A 20,913-nucleotide genomic window follows, 5' to 3' on the forward strand; every position below is an offset into this window, starting at 1 on the left:
TCTTACAGTTCTCACTAGTGAGCACCTTTTTGAATGCTCTCTGTTCCTAGATTCTCTTTGGGTGTTTAGACTTTAACTCAGTATTAACTTTAGAGAATAGCTGCCAAATGCACTGAATTTAAATACATTTTGAAAATAAAATTAGAGCCAGTGGCATTCAGGTGTTGCAGAAAGGTGTTAATTTTCATTTGCAGTCCTGATTTATTCTTTTCTCTAACTTTAGAACTAAGGCTTTTAGTGTACGGGCTTACGAGTTGATTGAAAGTCAGATTTATTGCAACGACCAAAGCTGAGCCGATCTGAACCCAGGAGCCAGGAGCTTTTTCCTGGTCTCTCATGTGGGTGCAGGGTCTTCTGCTTTCCCAGGCCACAAACGGAGCTGGCTGGGAAGGGGAGTAGCCAGGATACAAGCCAGTGCCCGTATCCTGGCTCATGTACAGTGAGGACTAGCAACTAGGCTACCATGCCAGCCCCCCATTTTTTAAAAATTATATAATTTCTTTGAAAGAGAGAAAGAGAAGATCTTCTATGTGCTCTTTCACTCCACAAATGGCAGCGATGACTGGAGCTGGGCTGAGCTGGGCTGAGCTGGGCTGTTGTGAAGCCAGGAGCTTCTTCTGGGTCACATATTGTGAGTGCAGGGGCACAAGCGCTTGGTCCGTCTGCTGCTGCTTTCCCAGGTTCATTAGCAGGGATCTGAATCAGCACTCTGGTGCTCAGCACTACAGGCAACAGCCTTACTTCATATGCTGCTGTACTGACCCCAGTGTATGGGTTTTCTTTACCTTTTTATTGTCTTGCCACTGTTCTCTGTGAAGCAAATAATTGATACTTTCAACTAATTCTGATAGCAAAATTGTCTGTACTTTGTTCCAGTTAAGGCTTCTCATGCATAAAAACTTAACACATGAAAAGGAAAAATTACCCTGGCATCTCTTACAAAGTTACTCTCTTGCTGCATTAGCTTTCTTTCACTTGGCTTTCCCCCCAAGTACCTACCCTCCCAGCTTTTCCTTTACTTCTGAATAATCCATTTTAAGCAAACTTATCTATCTATACAGTTTGTTTTCTTAAGGCACCCTTTCTACTTCCTTTCCTTAGATAACACTTCTGAGGTTGTGACTTCCTGCAGCCTTCTCTAGGGATAAGTAAATTATTGATTTTCCCCCTCACTCTAAAAATGGGGTTGAATGTTTCTAGTAATTAGGGTGGTGATAGAGAAGAAAGGAAGTGTTGATAACTCTCCTGGGCCTTGTTTTTGTTTTTTGTTTTTGTTTGTGTGTTTGTTTCTGGCCTCCATTCTCTGAAAAACATCATCTTTTTATTTTAACATTTAAAAAAAATTATCTCCGTTATTATTGTCCTTATTAAAAACTGTACTTTGATGTTGGAGTCATACTGTGCTGCTTACTGCTAGTCCACTTGCAAGGCATTGTTGTGTCTTTTAAATATTGCCTGTTTTATGGCTCTTTTAATTATGGAATATTTTATATATCCAAGTTACAGAGTATAGGGCAGGTACACTTGCAATAGCACACCATTCAGCTTAAGAAACCAGCTGTCACATCCTTGGGGGCCTTCATAAGACTCTCCATGGTATCCTCACCTGCAGATAAACCTCCGTGTTTAGTAACCTTTTGCTTTTCTGTGTGGTTGCACCATTTAGGATCTTCTTGAATGCTAAATTGTTCAGTACTTTTTGAGATGCATTTTAATGCAAGTCACTATGTGATTAGTTTTACTGCTTTAGTATTTGAGTATGTTTTTGGTTGACATTGGGGTAATTTTTACTTTTTCCTGTTACTTGTGGTGATGCCAGGACCACTGCATCGGTTTCCTAATACACATTTAGTAGATGTTTTAGTGTTTCTGTAAATGTGATAGCTCTGTGTATTTATTGCTCACACAAAAGGTATAGGTATAAGACCATTTGCATCTCTAGAAAAATGAATATATTTAAATTAGAATCTAATGCCTCCTATACTATTTTGTAAGAATTTAAACTTAAGGTCCAACCAGTATACATTAAAATTCAACCTTTTAGTGTGCACATCTGTGATTTTGTTAAATGAATACAGATGTGGAACCACCGCCACAATCAAATTCCGGCCTTTTTTGGTTAAATCTTCTCTTGAAAAATTGTTTTTTTAAAGGCACAAATTGTCTATATGACACAGCTATTTCTCTTGACCTTCCTTTCCTATTAGAGGTCATGTTCCATGGTATTACCCTTGACCTTCTTTTTTTTAATTATTATTATTTTTTTTATTACAAAGATATACAGAGAGGAGAGACAGAGAGGAAGATCTTCCGTCCGATGATTCACTCCCCAAGTGAGCCGCAACGGGCCGGTGCTGTGCCGATCCGAAGCCAGGAACCAGGAACTTCTTTCCAGGTCTCCCACGTGGGTGCAGGGTCCCAAAGCTTTGGGCCGTCCTCAACTTCTTTCCCAGGCCGCAGGCAGGGAGCTGGATGGGAAGTGGAGCTGGATGGGACTAGAACTGGTGCCCATATGGGATCCCGGTGCTTTCAAGGCGAGGACTTTAGCCACTAGGCCACGCCACCGGGCCTTCTCTTGAAGTTTTTAAATAGGCAGTTTCTTTACTATCAACTGATTCATACTTGAGAAGATAAAATGTTTTGTAATTAATCTTATGTAATTAAGTGCATAGTGAAGAATTTGAATTTCATATCTTTAACAGTCACTGTTTTCAAGAATGTGACATCTGTTCTTAAAAAAATGCTATGTGTATGAAAGACTATCATAAAAATACTACTTTACAACATTTCAGGCAGTGAAAGTTCTTAGTCAAAAATCAGTGGCGTTTTTGTTTGCAGAACTTTATGGTTATTCATAAATTTCATATGAAAAATTATCTGAGTAAAGACAGGGAAAAGACATTCCTGGAAGTCATAGAGCTATTCCACAAGAGGCACCAAGTCGTACTGTAAAGAAGTGATCTTTGCAGCTGACATCTATGTTAATCCAGCAGTTGTTTTTCAGCCCTCTTCTTAAGTGACCTCTCAGTTTATCTTTGAAATTCTTTAACTCTACTCTCTCATTGAAGTTAGCATTTTCTGTGCTATTAGCTAGTAATTCAAGCATTAATTATTGGAGTTGCTCAGGATTAAGTATTAGGCCTTCATTTTGCCATATGCATTCATGGGCAATTTTTATCCATGCCTGCAGCATCATTAACCTATAGTCTGTCTACACAAAACTCCCAAGTTTAAATTCTTTTTTCTTTTTCACATTAATCAGCTTCAGCTGTCAACAGAAAAGTTCTGCATGGTTGTTTCAAAGGCTATACTGATTTCAGGTTGTCCTTAGTTTCTGTTTTTACTTGTTTCAAGTTTTTGCCTCAGATTCAAAACTTTCAAGTGGTTAGTGTAATTGTTGATCTTTGTTTATACTTTAAAATTATTATAGTCATGGGGCCTGGTACAATAGCTTAGTGGCTAAATTCCTCACCTTGGCATGTGCTGGGATCCCATTTGAGCACTGGTTTGTGTCTTGGCTGCTCCACTTCCCATCCAGCTCCCTGTTTGTGGCCTGGGATAGCAGTGGAAGACGGCTGAAAGCCTTGGCACCCCCACACCTGTATGATAAACCTGAAGGAAGTTCCTGGCTTTGAATTGGCTAACTTTGCCCATTGCAACCACTTGGGGAGTGAACTAGCAGATGGAAGATCTTTCTGTCTGTCTGCCTGTCTCTAAATCCGCCTTTCCAATAAATTTTTCTTTAAGATTTATTTATTTTGATTGTAAAGTTAGATATACAGAGAGGAAGAGAGACAGAGAGGAAGATCTTCCATCTGGTGATTCACTCCCCAAGTGACCGCAATGGCCAGTGCTGCACCAATCCGAAGCCAGGAACCAGGAGCCTCCTCCAGGTCTCCCACATGCGGCTGCAGGGTCCCAAGGCTTTGGGCCGTCCTCGACTGCTTTCCCAGGCCCCAAGCAGGGAGTTGGATGGGAAGTGGACTGCTGGGATTAGAACCCATGCTCATATGGGATCCCGGCACTTGCGAGGCAAGGACTTTAACTACTACGCTGTTGCGCTGGACTCTAATAAATTTTTTTTTAAGATTTTTTTTTTTTTTTAATTGGAAAACAGACTGATTTCCTAGGCCACAAGCAGGGTGATGAATGGGAAGGGAAGTAGAGCAGCCAGGATACAAACCGGCACCATATGGGATCCTGGCGCATGCAAGGCAAAGACTTTAGATGCTGGGCTACTGTACCAGGCCCAATAAAAATAATCCCTTAAGATTAGCATTATTAAATTTAAAAGAAAAGAAAAATTATGGTTATGAGTGTTTGAGTACTATGCTGTAGCTAAATATGGTAGTTAAAAAACTGTTTAGCACCCAATTAAATCGGTTTTTATGAACCAGTTTCGTTTGATGCAGTTAAAAATTAGGAAAAAATAGATCATAACATTGTTATTCAAAGGCTAGACATGTGGGCCTCTCTGGACTTATTGAGGCAGCTTTTATGTTCTGTGATGTCGCAGTTACAGCCTGTGAATCACAGTATTTTCACCCAATATTAAATACTGTTCATAATGGTTAGATTACAGTATAACACCACTGGAGTCTTGATTCCAAGCACTGTCTGCAAAATAGATATCTTTTCTTTCGGTTTTTATGGTGGAGAAAGGAGGAGAGGAATGGGCCGCAAAATTCCAATTCTTCATATATATATATATATATAAAGATTTATTTTTATTGAAAAGTAAGATATACAGAGAGGAGGAGAGACAGAGAGGAAGATTTGCCTTCTGATGATTCACTCCCCAAGTGGCTGCAACAGCCGGTGCTGCCCCGATCTGAAACCAGGAGCTCGGCGTCTGTTCCAGGTCTCCCACATGGGCGCAGGGTCCCAAGGCTTTGGATCATTCTCTGCTGCTTCCTCAGACCACAAGCAGAGAGCTGGATGGGAAGCAGGGCAGCCAGAATTAGAACCCATGCCCATATGGGATCCTGGTGTGTGTAATATGGTGAGGACTTTAGCTGTTAAGCCACCAAGCCCGGCCCTATTTGTTCATATTTTTAAAAATTAATTTTTATTTGAAAGTCAGTTACAGAGCAAGGGGTGGACAGATCAGCAACCATCCAAGAAGATGTATTGTTTGGTTGAGAAGTTGAATTTATTGTGGTTTTATCTCTTGAACTGAGGACTCTCAGAGCTCTGTAAATCAAAACTGAAAGCCATGTTAAGCAAGACTGTGTACACTGATTCAGGAGCAGTATGTTCATCGAACTGTCCGGTTTAATTAGGAGACACATCTTACATGTTTCTGAGCGTAGTTTAAAGATAAAGAATTGAGCTTGTAGAGAATTAAATTATGTAATTGATTGCTACCACAGTAACCGGAGAAGAGAGGAGTTTGCCTCAAACCAGACCTGGAGCAGATGGCAGAATTCTGGTGGGCCCCTCAGGCTGTGAGACCACCGTTGCACCAATGAGGGGCATAGACCCATATCCCCCCACCAGTAAGGGCCAAGGTGACCCCCATTTCAGCTTCCGTTTCAAGGAGAGTTTTAAAAGCCCCTTCCCCATCTCTTCCACACTCTTCTTTCTCTGCAGCCCATTGCTTCACATCTGTCTGCTGCATGGGGAAGGGAAGCCTGTGACCATGGTTCCCTGAAATAAAGGCCATCTAAGTTCTTTTCATATATTTGGCTGAGTTATTCTCTCCCTGGCGGTAGGCAAATTTAACATTTTGGCGAGTGGCGAATCTAACAGTTATGTGTATAGTTTCTTTTGTAAATTATATTTATGCGCCAAGTAGAACATTGATTTTTTATTTTGCCCTGCTAATATTTTCCCCAAATGTTATCTGTCTTGATTATTCCTTACTAGGAAGTGTAAGGGAAAGAGTAGACCATTCTTTCCAAAGAACAGAGAGGACCAGGTGTGGGCATGGTCTTGGCTACCTGCTCCTTTGTAAAGTAGCTTCTTAGGGCTCACCAATGATGAAGTTACATGTTTTAGTCATTTTAATGGAGCTTAGATCCTGCTTCTGTGTTGGGGAAAATTTGTCAGCACAACATCTCCCATTATCTCCAAGATTCATGATATATACCTGAATGAGATAATAACTATTAAATTTTTTTTCCTTTGGCACATATGACTTCTAATTGGCTTTGGTGAAATCATGGCATACGCTTGGGCCAGCCTGCAGGTTGGTTCGCACTTCTAGTGTTGATTTGGTTGCAAAATGGCTTGGTGTTAAGAGGTGTAATCTGGCACTTGTTTTATCAGATGCTTAAATGCTGAGGATAGACCACCTCCTTTATATTCTCACCCTACTTGAGCTGTCTGATCCCTAAGTCTGTGCCAGTGTCTTGCATTACAACCTGTGTATTGTGTTGTGGGCGAGTAGAGACAGTACTTGGACCTGATTTGCATCGAGAGCTTTGGATTTAGGTGGGTATTAGCTGGTATTTTGAAGTCATCCCACTGGCAAAGAATCAATTAGAAAAGGAAGGAAAGAGTTTGTTTCCTAGAGAAACAAAAACTTGAATTTTTGTAAATTATCTTTAGTAACTAAGTCTACGAGTCCCTGTACAGTTGGTTCATTGGTTTTCAGTTTGATCGTGGGCAGGCATGGGCAGGGTCATACTAGAAATGCCAGTTTGTGGGCCCGACCCAGATTTTCTGAATTAGAGTCCAAGGAGGAAGTCTGGTGTGAAGGCACAGAGAAGTCTTAAGCATGCTGGACTGCGCTTGGGGAGGGGGAGTATCCTTTAATATTCGATTTCTCATTTATTTCTATCATGAGTCCTAGTGGTTGTGTTATATTAGTTTATAAGCTTACAGATTTGTAGACCACATAAGTGGTAAACACTTGAATTTGTGAGGAATGAACTTGGATTTGAATTCCCCTGGAAGAAATTCCTCCTCTGTTAACTCTGTGCCATTGGGGTTGGCTTGTTCTAGGGTCCTTCATTGTGTGTGTGCTGTTTAGGAAGCTGCATGCCAGCATCTCGGTGATGGGCCTTATCGTCTGTCTCTTTGCCTCTAAAAACCTGGTGTCAGTATTCCTCCCTGTTGCTGCATCCAAGCTATATTTTGTTGCTATATTTTCCATGTTTTTCCTGGGTTTTACCAATACATTTAGAAAATACAATGATTGTTTTTAGCTCGTTATTTCTGTGTCTTTACTGCTAAATTTTCACATTTAATCCATACTTTCACAACATAGATTTTTCATGTTGCTTTATCAAATTAAAAAAAATTTTTTATAATGACAATGTGATTCAGTGCTGGTGTCTTAGGTCAATAAGAGTTTTTGTTTTAATTAGTTTGTGGAGGACACCTATTGAAAGACTGGCGTGAACAATATGGGGAAGAAGGGAAACCCCAGTGCCTATTAAACTGTGTGATAGGGCCCGGCGGCGTGGCCTCGCAGCTGAAGTCCTAGCTTTGAATGCGCTGGGATCCCATATGGACACCAGTTCTAATCCCTGCAGCCCGGCTTCCCATCCAGCTCCCTGCATGTGGAAAGCAGTCGAGGATGGCCCAAAGCCTTGGGACCCTGCACCGTGTGGGAGACCTGGAGGAGGTTCCTGGCTCCTGGCTTGGGATCAGTGCAGCACCGGCCGTTGTGGTCATTTGGGAAGTGAATCAATCATCACACAGAAGATCTTTCTGTTTCTCCTCTGTAGGTCTGACTTTGCAATAAAAATAAATAAATCTTTAAAAACTGTGTTATATAATAAAGAATTAAAAAATATTTGCAAGGAACATCTTACGTCCATTGGGTTACTTTCCAGATTATACATAGGACTGATGTGTGGAACTTGGAACCATTTGGGCCTAATCTTTCCCTCTGTTTTTCTGGGAAATTTTTGGGGGGAAAGGGGAAAGATTCTTATAAGTAGTAAAGTTGATGGAGAATATTGTAAGATCACCTTGCATGAATCTGTTTTTAATGTTTCCCTAGCTTTAAGAATTTATGACTTCCTGTTGCTCTGATGTGTATCAGAGTATTAATGAATAGCCCAAGCCCCTTCACTTCCTATTCTTTATTTTTAAGCCATATTGTGCAAACAAAAGAGGTAGACTTATGCGTTCTTTTTTTTTAACGTTCATTCATAAAAGTAATGCATATGTTGTGAATTAAGAACATTGTTAGCCCATGGTTTGAACATAAGAAAAAATGTACAAGTAGCTTTATAGTCTTTTTGGTTTATCACATGGATCTGTAGTACTTCCATTTTAGGCAGTGAGTTTCTGGAAGGAATTAAAATTTCATGGCTTGCTGTAAATTTTCAGTGTAGGATGCATAGGAACGTTTAGTGATCATAATTGGTTCCTAGCATTTTATTCTGTCTCTCCCTTTATCCTCCCCCACCCCATATTTCCCTTGCCCTTCCTCCCCTACACCCCTTTCCTACCCTCTGCTTCCTCACCCCATACGCTTTTTGCTTTTGTTTTGAGGTGATTTTTGTGTCAACAGGTCCCAATTATTATTATTTTTTTTAACGTATTTATCTGAAAAACAGATCATTCTTCATCCTTTGGTTCATTCCCCAAATGATTGCATGGCTGGAGCTGAGCCAGGTCAGAAGTGAGGAACTTCTTTGGGGTCTTCCATGTGTGTGCAGGTATCCAAGTAACTGGGCCATCATCTGCTCCCTTTCCTGGGTGCATTAGCCAGGAGCTGGATGGGAAGTGTGGCAGCTGGGAGTGGAACCTGTGCTTATACAGTATGCAGTTTTTTTTGGGTTGGGCAGCTTTATGTGCTGCGCCAGCTCCCATCCCGATTATTTTATGCACCAGCTCCGGTCCTGATTATTTTGCAACCAGAATTGCTGTAATGTCCAAATAATTGGAACTTATGGGAGTAGAAACAGGAGAGAGACTGTTAGAAAATGAATATAGCTTTAGCTGATGATGTTCAACTGATTTATAACTTTGACAGTTTGGTGAAACTCAATTGGGAAGTTGAATTGGGTGGGGAATGCTAGAGCGTAGGTGGTGTAACTAAGTGATTCATGTCAGTTTTACAGTTAGCCAGCCCATGCTATGACTCTTGAAACCTTGAGGGATACTCCCAACCTGGACGCTCTGGTAAAGAACTGATTATCTTGATCAGCTTAATATTTCTGTATCTTTTTTTATAAATCTCATTGTCACCCATGTAACCCTTATTGAAGAAGATAGAAAGTAATGGTCTCAACAAGAATCTTGAGTTAGTGTGGTTGAAAATCAAGTTGTGGGCCGCCTTAGGAGGGTATGCCCCTTAAATGACATTTCACCCCAGCAGCTGAAAATTGATGCCTGAAAGAATAACAGAGCTGATTTGAAAAGCATAGTGGAATTCCTCTGGTGGACTGGGAAATTTAAAAGATCAAGAACTGTACAAAATTTTATTTTACTATACTGTGTTGTTACCTAAGGTATTTCATGATCCTGTACATCTCCTTTCGTCTAACCCCATGCCAGCATTTTCAGCAAATATTTTTAGTTTGGAGTACTTGTATGTGTAAATATGTATGTTAGGCTAAATATATTTAAACACTTTTGCATGTGCAATAATGTGAAATCTTTAAAAGGTCCTACTCAGTTGATTTTTTACATTGGCAGAGTGAAGATAGTCCAAGTCCCAAGAGACAGCGCCTCTCTCATTCAGTCTTTGACTATACGTCAGCATCACCAGCTCCCTCACCACCAATGCGACCATGGGAGATGACATCAAATAGGCAGCCCCCTTCAGTTCGACCAAGCCAACATCACTTCTCAGGGGAACGATGCAACACACCTGCACGCAACAGAAGAAGGTTAGTTTATTACAACTTAGTTTTGTTTTTTTTTTTTTTTTTTTTTTAAGATTTGCTTAATTTTATTGTAAAATCACATGTGTAGAGAGGAGCTCTGGCCACAATGGCCAGAGCTGCGCTGATCTGAAGCCAGGAGCCTTCTCCAGGTCTTCTCCCACGCGGGTGCAGGGTCCCAAGGCTTTGGGCCATTCTCCACTGCTTTGCCAGGCCTCAAGCAGGGAGCTGGATGGGAAGTGGGGCAACCAGGATTAGACCTGGTGCCTATATGGAATCGTGGAGCACGTGCAAGATGAAGACTTTAGCCACTAGGCCACTGTACTGGGCCCTACAACTTAGTTTTAATATTTCCTTCCACTGATACGTTTACCAATATTTCTTAACATCAGAAAATATTTTCCTGTAAGCATTTCATGAACACATCAACACAGGTAAAATAAATTCACGGAAGTATTACAAGTTGCTTAGGTTCCCAAACTGCAAACTTAGAGTTCATTTACTCTAATTGACAGGTGAAGACTTGAAAAGGATTGAAGTGGCTTAGCTAAAGTCAGCCCATGCTACTATATGAATTCAACCACCTTACAATGTAAGATGTGCTAGTCAGATATCCTGAATCCTGGATGATTCTGTTTTATGATTTGCCACATCCAGCAGGATGGTGTCAGGTTGACCTGGAAGAGGAATGGTGTTGCATGGAAATAAGAAGCATCTGTTGTTCCAGTGTTGTTATTAGCAGTGACGTAAGGGATCAAATCATCCAGTCATCAGTAATGTGCAGTTGCATGCAAAACAGGAACTTGCAATGAGAACTTTAAGCATAGTGAGGCAGGGAACAATAGGGAGCTTCAGTGTTTACAAGAACATATTTAGAATACAGGTCTAATTGATAACTGATAAATTTGTAACTGAGATGAACAATGTCAACAAATTTTGAGGTTGACATACTGTTGTCAACTAACCATTAACTAGACATTCGCTGGAACCCACAGCGTTTCCCAAACTGATTCGGTGTATGTGACAGCTGACCTTTGCCTTTTTTAACATGACACATTGACTGACTACTTTTGCAGCTCAGCAACATGCTTCAGTGCATGGACTCAGAGTTAGGCTTCTATTTAGGCTGGTGGTTGGTTTACAGCAGTAGTTCATAGCAGTAATGTAATGAAATTTGACTATGTTCGAAATGATCTTTTATTATCAAAAAATGAGACGGAATTCCCATCTCCTGGTTAATACTACAGGTGCCCATAGTGCCTGAGAATAGTCCAGGCCATGGCACACTGGGGGTTGAGTCCATGTCTCCCTCATTGGATGCCGTCGTGTGCTTCCTCCCAGGGCAAACATCGGGTGGAAATGAGAACAGAGCCAAGACTTGATCTTTGCTCTCTGGTGCAGGAAACGAAGCAGTAGGTCAAACCTCTTGTACTTAGAGTTGAATCTTCTGTACTCTATTCTGATTTCTGAGTCCCATGTGTTCTCAAAGACTACTGGAAGTTAGATTATATATACTGTAAAACTATGGAGTCTGTGTTATCAAAGGGAGTTGAAATTTAGATCCGCTTTCCTTTGGTCTTTGGAACTTAACCATTTGCTTTTATCTTCTCAGGATTATGCATTTTGTCTTTAGCTTCTTTACCTAATGTCATACATTTCTTATTCCTGGAAAATAATGCATCCTTGGAATAAAATATATGCATGTACACCATGTTGATAATCCTGGGATTAATAATAATCCTGAGATCCAAAGGTGTTCAGGCCTAAATATTTGTGGGGAGTCCTCCCCAGTTCATATGTTGAAGCCAGCACTCTCAGTGTGATTGTATTTAAAGATGAGACCTCTCAGGAAATAATTAGCATTGAATGAGATCATGAGGGCAGGGTCTTATCTAATAGGATTAGTGTCCTAGTAAGAAGCTATATCAGAGGGCTCACTCTGTCACATGAGGATATGCTGAGGTGGTCATCTGCCAGCCAGCAAGAGGGCCCTCTCACAAGCCAATAGTGCTGGCTGGCGCCTTGGTTTCAGGTGTTCAGCCTCCTGAATTTGGAGGAAATAGGTTGATACAGAGATCTTAAAACATTTTTTGTTTCATGTGAGACAAATCTTGTCTGTACTAAACCTTTTCTGTGGAGATACTTTTTAGTTATCATGGACAGTTAAGCATGAACTTGGCTGGTGTTTTGTTTGTTTGTTTTAAATATTTATTTTGGAAAGGCAGATTTACAGAGAAAAGGAAAGACAGATCGTCCATCCGTTACTTCACTCCCCAAATGTCTATAATGGCTGGAGCCTAGCCTACCTGAAACCAGGAGCGAGGAGCTTATTCCAAATCTTCCCACATGGGTGCAGGGTCTCAAGGCTTTGGGCTGTCCTCTGCAGCTTTCCCAGGCCACAAGCAGGGAAGTGGAGCAACTGGGACATGAATCAGTGCCCATGTGGGATCCAGGCGTGTGCAAGGCAAGGATTTAGCCACTGAGCCATTGCATCAGGCCCGCTTTGTTTTTAAATGGTGGGTGTTTCACAGTTACAGCCTTAATGCCTGCTTCTCTAGTTTTCCTGCTTTATGATCAACTGTGTGCTACATTCGAAAGTACATGTGGAAGAAATGTATAATTGAAAGTATAAGAAACACCTATGTCCGATTCCCCATTTAAAATTGGACACTTGAGCCTTCAAAAAGCCCCCTGGCAGCAGAGGGTAGGAGCAAAGGGTTTGTCTACCTTATTCGTATCAAAATACTTAGGCTTGGGCTCTGTTTCTGATTTCATTTCTGTTGATGAGGATGCTAGGAGGCAGCAGGTAATGGCTCAAGAAAAGAGATTGGAGGTCCTGCCACCTATGTGGGAGACCTACGTTGGGTTTCCAGACCCCGACTGTGGCCCCGCCAAGTCCTTGCTGTTGTGGATATTTGTGGAGTGAACCAACGAATGGAAGCATTCTGCATTCTTGTCTCCATGCCTCTTGAATAATTTTTTTTTTTTTTTTTAAGATTTAGTATTGGTCCCAGCACAGTAGTCTTGTGACTGAAGTCCTCACTTTGCAAACACCGGATCCCATATGAATGGAGTTTGTATCCTGGCTGCTCTACTTCCCATCTATCTCCCTGCTTGTGGCTTGAGAAAGCAGTGGAGGATGACGTAAAGCCTTGGTACCCTGCACCTGCATGGGAGAGCCAGAGGAGGCTCCTAGCCCCTGGCTTCAGATCAGCTCAGCTCTAGCCATTGCGGGGTGCTTGGGGAGTGAGCCAGCACATAGGAGATTTTTCTCACTGTCTCTCCTTTTCTCTGTAATTCTGCCTTTCCAAAATAAATAAGTCTTTTAAAGACTTAAAAGATATTTTTTATTTTTATTGGAAATAAATATTTACAAATTGAATAATTTATTTGTGAATAAATAATGCTGTATTGAAAATAAATTTGTGATATATATATATAATATGTATAATATATAAATATATATTAAAATATATCTATTTGGGGGGGGGTGATGGTAGAATTTGCCGAGAGGAGGAGAGAACCATCCACTGGTTCACTCCTCTAGTGGTCGCAATGGCCAGAGCTGAACTGATCCAAAGTCAAGGGCCAGCAGCCTCTTCTGGGTCTCCCATGTGGGTGCAGGGTCCCAAAGCTTTGGGCCATGCTGTATTGCTTTTCCTGGCCACAAGCAGATTGCTGGATGGGAAATGGAGCAGCCGGGACACAAATGGGCACCCAATGGTGGGATTCCCGGTACATGCAAGGTGAGGACTTAAGCCACTAAACTACTGTGTTGGACTCGAATAAATTTTCAAGGTCCAACCTCCATTCCCCATACTGTGGCTTTCCTTGTTCCTCACTGGAATTCACTGTCATTCATTTGTTCTTTATAGTGTTTTTGGTAATGTCTGTTTATTTGGAAGGGAGAGTTTGGGAGTAGGGTAGTGACTGGGGCGAGAACCTGGAGGATGACACCAGGAACACTAGTGAACAGCCCTGTTTCTGGAGTTTGGAGTGGAAAGCGATGGCCAAAGTGCAGAATGGGAAAATTGATGAAGAGATAACCTGCTGCTGAGAGGCCTTTCACAGCACTGCCTGCGGGAGGCTTGGCCTTCTGTGCCCAGTTGGAAGGTGCGGTTCAGTATTGAAATAGAGGCCTCCTGCTTTGTCAAATTGGTTTTGTGCTGAATCATTGTTAAATAGGACTTGGGCCGTCTTCCATTGCTTTCCCAGGTGCATTAGTAGGTAGTTGAAATGGAAGTTTGAGCAATTGGGTCTTGAACCGGTGTCCATATGGAATGCTGGTGTTGCAGACAGTGGCGTTAGCTGCTATTCCACAGGAGCATAGCCCACTATTTGACAGTGCCTGTCCCTACATGAACTTCTTAAAGACCCATCATATATATTCTTGGAATATTTATGTTATTATTATCAAGCATCTCCATTATCAGCATTTGCTGCATTACTATTTGCAGCTGTCAACACATTATGTTTTTGTTTGTTTGTTTCAGTTGTAGGCAGACAAAGAGAGCTCGATCTCCAGTTGACTACAATAGCCAGGGTTGGTATAAAGCTGAAAACCCTTCAGTTCACATCTTCCATAGCAGTGGTTGGAGCCCAGTTCTTTGAGTCATCACTGTTGATTTCTAGGTCTGTATTGGCAGGCAGCTGAAGTCGAGCATAAATATGGAATGCAGGCTTCCCAGCAACTTAAATGCTTGTCCAAATGTCTGCTCTTATTTTCAGTTTTTACTCATTTATTTAGATTTTTAAAATTATTTATTTCTTTGTTTTTGAAAAGCAGAGTTAGAGAAGGAAACAAAGTCAATTGGGAAGATCTGGTTTACTCCCCAAATAGCTTCAATGGCCAGAGCGAGACTGGTCTGAAATGGAGCAGGAGCTTCTTCTGGATTTCCCATGCGAGTGCAGAGCCCAAGCATCCTGGCATTGTCCCTTTTATTTTCCAGGCTATTAGCAGGGAGCTGGACTAGAAGTGGAGCATTCAAGACCCAAACCCATGCCCACATGGAGTAATGCACCTCAGGCAGAGGACTAGCCTGATGTGCTGTGACACTGGCCCCAGTTTTTTTAATTTTCATGTTACTGAAAGCATGTGAAAGAGATCAAGAAATCTTTTTTTTCTGCTAACTCTGCAATTGCCAGAATCTCTATCCAGGACTCCCATGTGGGTGGCAGGGATACAAGGACTTGAGCCATAATCTGTTGCTGCTTAGGATGAATTAATAGGAAGCTGGATCAATAGCTGAGGAGCTGGACACTTGATCTGTCATTCTGATAAGAAGATGCAAGCAGAGAGACTAACCCTCTGTACACAATGCCTGCCCTGTCTATTTTCATGTTTAAAATTGGCATATGAAAACTCTTCTGTTTCTTTAAGCCAAATAGAAAAAAATACAAAGTGCCCATTATGTGTATAAGGAATACTAATCAATTTTATTTAAAAACAAGGCTGTGGGCCCGGCGCTGTGGCCTAGTGGCTAAAGTCCTCGTTGATTGTGCCGGGATCCCATATGGGCTCCGGTTCTAATCCCAGCAGCTCCACTTCCCATCCAGCTCCCTGCCTGTGGCCTGGGAAAGCAGTCGAGGATGGCCCAAGGCTCTGGGACCCTGCACCCGTGTGGGAGACCCGGAAGAGGTTCCTGGTTCCCGGCTTCAGATTGGCGCAGCACTGGCTGTTGCGGTCACTTGGGGAGTGAATCATCGGACAGAAGATCTTCCTCTCTGTATATCTGATTTTGTAATAAAAAATAAATCTTTAAACAAAAAACAAGGCTGTGATTAGCTGTTCATTTCTAAGTACTTTTATTTATTTTTAAGATTTATTTTTATTGGAAAGTCAGCTATACAGAGAGGAGAGAGAGAGAGGAAGATCTTCCATCCGATGATTCACTCCCCAAGTGAGCGCAATGGCAGGTGCTGTGCCGATCCGAAGCCGGGATCCAGGAACCTCTTCCAGGTCTCCCACGCGGGTGCAGGGTCCCAAGGCTTTGGGCCATACTCAACTGCTTTCCCAGGCAACAAGCAGGGAGTTGGATGGGAACAAGAGCTGCCAGGATTAGAACCGGTACCCATATGGGATCCCAGTGCAGTAGCCTAGTGGCAAAAAAAGACAAATACTAATTTACCTTTTTTTCTTGTGTTTAACTTCTAATTTTTAAAGATGATGGGAAATCATGGCAGTTAACTGAATACTGAGGTTTACAGTACGTTATCCTGATTGAGCAACAATAGTAACATTGTAGTAACAACCTCCTTTTTACATTTGCTTTATTACAGTCCTCCTGTCAGGCGCCAGAGAGGGAGAAGGGATCGCCTGTCTCGACACAATTCCATTAGTCAAGATGAAAACTATCACCATCTCCCTTATGCACAGCAGCAAGCAATAGAAGAACCTCGAGCCTTCCACCCCCCGAATGTATCTCCCCGTCTGTTACATCCTGCCGCTCATCCACCCCAGCAGAATGCAGTAATGGTTGACATACATGATCAGGTATAGTAATAGAATATCCTGGAAATACAGGGGGTAAAAATTGGTGACAGCTTACTGAGATTGGTTCTTTGTGGCATGTTTTTTCTTTACTTATTTAAGTTCCTCTTACTCCTTATAAGAAATGAAACTTAAACTATATACAGTTTTCGTGCAAGACTGGTAAACCTAAAATAATTAGGTGCAGGGTTAAGACAACTGGTTGCTTCATGTAATAGTTGTTTAGAAATTATTAATTTAAGATTAATAATTCTTAAATAGCTGGTGCTTTGAGCACATTTGTCTGGTTCCAGTTTATTCTGGGGTAGGTCAGTACACAAGGCAGTGGAATGTGTATCTTGCTTACAGGTTTTCACACTCGGAATTCCTAGAAACAAGAAGTAGGTGACTAATTGCTAAAGAAAGGAGTTGCCTGTCATCAGTGCTTATGTGTGAAAACCAAAATTATGTGGTTTTCTGAAGTCAAAAGCAGCATAGATCCTCCTAAAATGGCTAGGTGTTAAAGATGCAAATTTATAGACAGGAGAAATTTAAAAGGAAGGCTAATTGGAATAGGAACTAATGACTCACTTTTTATTGTTGTTTTATTTGTTTGAAAGACAGAGGTTATCTTCCATCTGTTGGCTCATTTTCTAAATGGTTATAATGGCTGGGGCTTGTCCAAGCCAAAGCTAGGAACCTGGAGAGCCACCCTTTTCCATTCTTTCCTCCTGTGTTAGTGGCAGGGAGCTAAGTACTGACCAGGACCTACTGCTGTCTCAGGCACATCAAACAGGGAGATCAGCCGCATTTCAGAACTATTGATACTCCCTAAGCAGAACCCTCAGAGCATGCTCCAACACTGGGGTCCCTGGGGTGACATCGTGTGGCTGTTCCCATCCATGGGTGCTGCGGAGTTGGGAGGCTGAGTGCAGCTTCTCTCCTTTTCTCTTCCTCTTCTCCCCTCTCCCATACAGTGTTGCCAGCATCATATGTGGACTCCAGTTCATGTCCTGCTGCTCTGCTTCTGATCCAAGTCCTGGCTAATAAGCTGGGAAAGGCATTGGGGGATGACCTCAGGTATTTGTGCCTGTGCCACTCAACATGGGAATCTTGGAGGGAGCTCCTAGCTTTAATGTGGCCCAGCCCTGGCAGTTCTAGCCACGTAGCAAATGAACTAGCAAATGGAGGATCTCTCTGCATCTCCTTCTCTCTGTAACTCTGGTTTTCAAATAAATAAAATTTACAGATGATTCACTTCCTTGATGGCCACAATAGCTAGAAGTGGTCCAGTCTGAAGCCAGTAGCCTCCTCTCAATCTCTCGAGTGTGCAGCGACCCAAGGACTGCGACCATCAGCTGCTCCATTCCCAGGCCATTAGGGAACTGGATTGGAATTGAAACAGCTAGTACTTGAACCAGCATATGGAATGGCAGTGCCACCGGTGGAGATTTAACTTAGTGTGCATGAATCGAGCCCCAATAAACAAATAGATTTAAGAGATTTCAGATAAAATATTTCAGATAGGTTTTTTTGGTTGTCGTTTTTGGGAGTTTTTTTTTTTTTTTAAAGGTTTTTATTAAAAGACAGGTCAGATTTATGTAGAGGAGAGACAAAGATCTTTCATTTCCTGGTTCAGTCCCCAAAAGACCACAATGTTGTTTTCAATGTATAGTAAACTATTTTGTATATGATGTTCCTGTGATTTACTTCAACAAAATACAGGAAATGGAGAAGTAGGTAGGGGTGGATGATAATATAGGAGTTTGGTATACCACTTTTTTTATTTTTGATAATTTTTACATAGTTTGCTAGGGTACGAAGGGTCAAGGCTACAGGAAGGTGGATGAGATCCTTGTTTTAACTTTTCACATTCTCTTTCTTCCTTCTTGTATCTTGGGGTAATGGGAAGATTAAGGGAGAAGCCACTCCCAGCCATCCCAGGATTTCCCATTGTAGGGCATGCTTCAAGGGCACTGCTCAAGTGGTTTTGATAGTTCAACAGTTCTGTATTGCTGTCAGTCTCGGCACTCCAATCACAATGAAATCTTATCCACTGGCTGATATAGTCCACCTTACAGTCTCCGTTTGCCCAGGTATTCACTGCCAACGCTGGGCTGGGGTAATTGGTTTGTTCTGTCCTCTGTCTTGTTATGGTACCATGCTCCAATGTACTGCCATGTCCTGCATATGCATCTAGATATGCTGTCCACTGCTCTAAGCCACTGAGGAGAACCACCTCTGATGCATGCAGTCCATGGTCAGATCATGGAACCTGCACTTCTCTCCATGGTTGGAGTTCTGAGTCCAGTGATTCATTTGGGGGGAGTCCCAAAGAAACCTCTTCTGAGGTGATCCCAGACCTGATTCTTATGTGTACATGCCAGTACATGGTCTGGCACAGTCCGTTGTCCAAATCAGCCTACGCACTCACCGGTAGTTGCAATTGCTGGGTCAGTTTTATCTCTAACCCTGTCTTTTATGCAAAATAATGGGTGTTGCAGTCCAGCTTGATCCTACCCACCACACACTTGGCCTTCACACAAACCAGTGGGAGATGCAGCCTAGTCAGAGTGACGCACAATAACCCCCACCAGGCCCCTGCTTTCCTGTGCTTGCCAGCATGTACAGCAGGCTGGTTCAGTCTGTCCCACATCCGGTTCAGCTCTCAAACACTGACATTCAGTTCTCGTTCAATAGGCATTGAAGCCTAGTTCAGCCCAACCAGCCCACACACATGCTGGTGGGTGCCACTCTGTTTAGCCATGCCTGCTCCTAGTCCTGGTTTCCATGCTCACCAGTGGAAGTTGGCAGCACATTCGAGAGGTGTCCACTATTTCTCTAATGAGCCCACTCACACTCCCAGATCTTGCATTCTCCAGGTGGTTCTGCATTTTAGCTTGACAGAATTTGCCCTCACTCCCTGTGCCAGCATCTGGACACAGCTCACACATGGCTCAGCAGGAGCAGAGACCTAGCCCAGCCCGTCCTGCACCCAACCTGGTTCTCACAAGCACCAGTGGGTACTGGAGTCTAGCCTAATCTGGCACACCACAGACCCAGTCCACACCCATGCCCCAGTGGACACCGAAGCCATATCTAGACCAGATCGCCCCACTCTGGGCCTCACATTCACCGATGAGAACCATAACTTAGCCAGGGCATCCCTTTAGCTCCCCAACCAGGCCGTGTTCCCAGCTATAGATCTTGCACGTGGCAGTGGTTGCTCTGATCCAGCTTGATATAGCCCCTCACCTGCCTTGGCCTTTGCCTTTGGATCCTACAGGCTGGCCTAGCCTGGCCTGGCAGGTGCTGCAACCTGGCCCTGCTCAGTTTGTGCTCATCCCTGGCTCATGCAGACTTGTAGGTGTGACAGCCTAGCCTGGCATGACCTGCACTCCATCCTGGTTTCTGCACTTGCCAGTGGGCTAAGATTTTCTTGGCTCCGCACAGTCTGTGCCCATCCAAAACCAATTCACACACTTGCCAATGGATGGAGCTACCTTGCCCAGTCTGGACCATGTACTCACCGATGTGAGCTGTGACCCACTAGAGGAGTTTCCCAAGTCCCCCCACTCGGTCCACTCCCAGACCCAGATCTCATGCATGCCAGCAGGTGCTAGACCCTTACCCGGCGTGACCTGCCCCTTCCGTCCCGGCCTTTGTATGGACTAGTGGATGTTGCGGCCTTGTACACCCCACACCCTGTTTAGAGTGCTCATGCGTATGCTGCAGCCTGGACCTACCCCACCTGTTCCCAGCCCCAGTACCTGTGAGCATCAGTGAGTTCCATGGTTATACCTAGCTCAACCCATCACCATCTCAACTCTCAAGCTAACCAGTGGGACTTGTAATACATAGGATTGGGCCCTCGTATCCTCCACAGAATGCACCCCTGAAGCTGGTTCTCTGGCGTGCTGGTTGGTGTCATGTCCCAGCCTAATGTGACCTATATCAGCAGCCCCTTGATGGTGCTAAGCTTCTTCCAGGTAAGCCACTCAGTGACCCTGAGATGAGTCAGTAGAGCCAGACTCTGAAAGTGAAGATAGGTTAGGAAGAGACACTTGCTTTCCCTTACACTTTTCATGAATGCTCAAGCATTACATGACCTCAACTGAAGTGCCTTTAATACGCTTATAAATATAAAATTTCTAATGACAAGGTGGTGTGTTAGTTAATTGGGAACATTTTTCTTTGTACATAAAAAAGGTCATGCAGTTGACTGATAACATGTTTGCTTCAGTGTGAGATACCTTACTTAGCATGACCAAGACTACCAGAATCCAGTGGTTAACTTTGGTAAAATTTGGAATAAAGATGCATGTGAGCATTCTCTGAAAGTTCTTCCTGTTGCAAAATAACACTTTAAGTAAACAGCTGAGTTGAACTTAGTAGATATATTATATAACCTAGGTAAGAAAAGGAAAGGGATTCTAGTTTTAAAAATGATTAGGTCTGGCCCGGCAGGTAAGTGCAAGAAACGTGATAGGAAACAGCCCAGAACAGGCCATGGAAAGTTTCCCACTGGCATACATTTGGCGTGGGTCGGGGGCAGACCAGGCTGACCTGTTCACGTCATCCACTGGCAAATCCAAGCACCAGAACAGTGTGGGTCGAGCCAGGTTCGGTCACAACAAAAACCAGTGCACATTACAG

The 20,913-nt window shown here is 42.8% G+C and overlaps 1 protein-coding gene across 17 annotated transcripts in view; it reads left to right on the forward strand.

Moving 5' to 3' along the window:
- The window catches only part of RNF38 (ring finger protein 38), a 120,124-nt gene that overhangs the window by 77,788 nt on the left and 21,423 nt on the right, over positions 1-20,913 (forward strand). For all 17 annotated transcript variants that reach the window (XM_058672904.1, XM_058672901.1, XM_058672902.1 and 14 more), the window contains 2 exons: positions 9,601-9,794; positions 16,068-16,281. In XM_058672904.1, coding sequence (XP_058528887.1) covers positions 9,601-9,794; positions 16,068-16,281 — 408 coding nt within the window. The remainder of the gene's footprint in view (positions 1-9,600; positions 9,795-16,067; positions 16,282-20,913) is intronic.

The sequence above is a fragment of the Ochotona princeps genome, chromosome 14 (assembly GCF_030435755.1).
Source record: "Ochotona princeps isolate mOchPri1 chromosome 14, mOchPri1.hap1, whole genome shotgun sequence".
NCBI lineage: Eukaryota > Metazoa > Chordata > Mammalia > Lagomorpha > Ochotonidae > Ochotona > Ochotona princeps.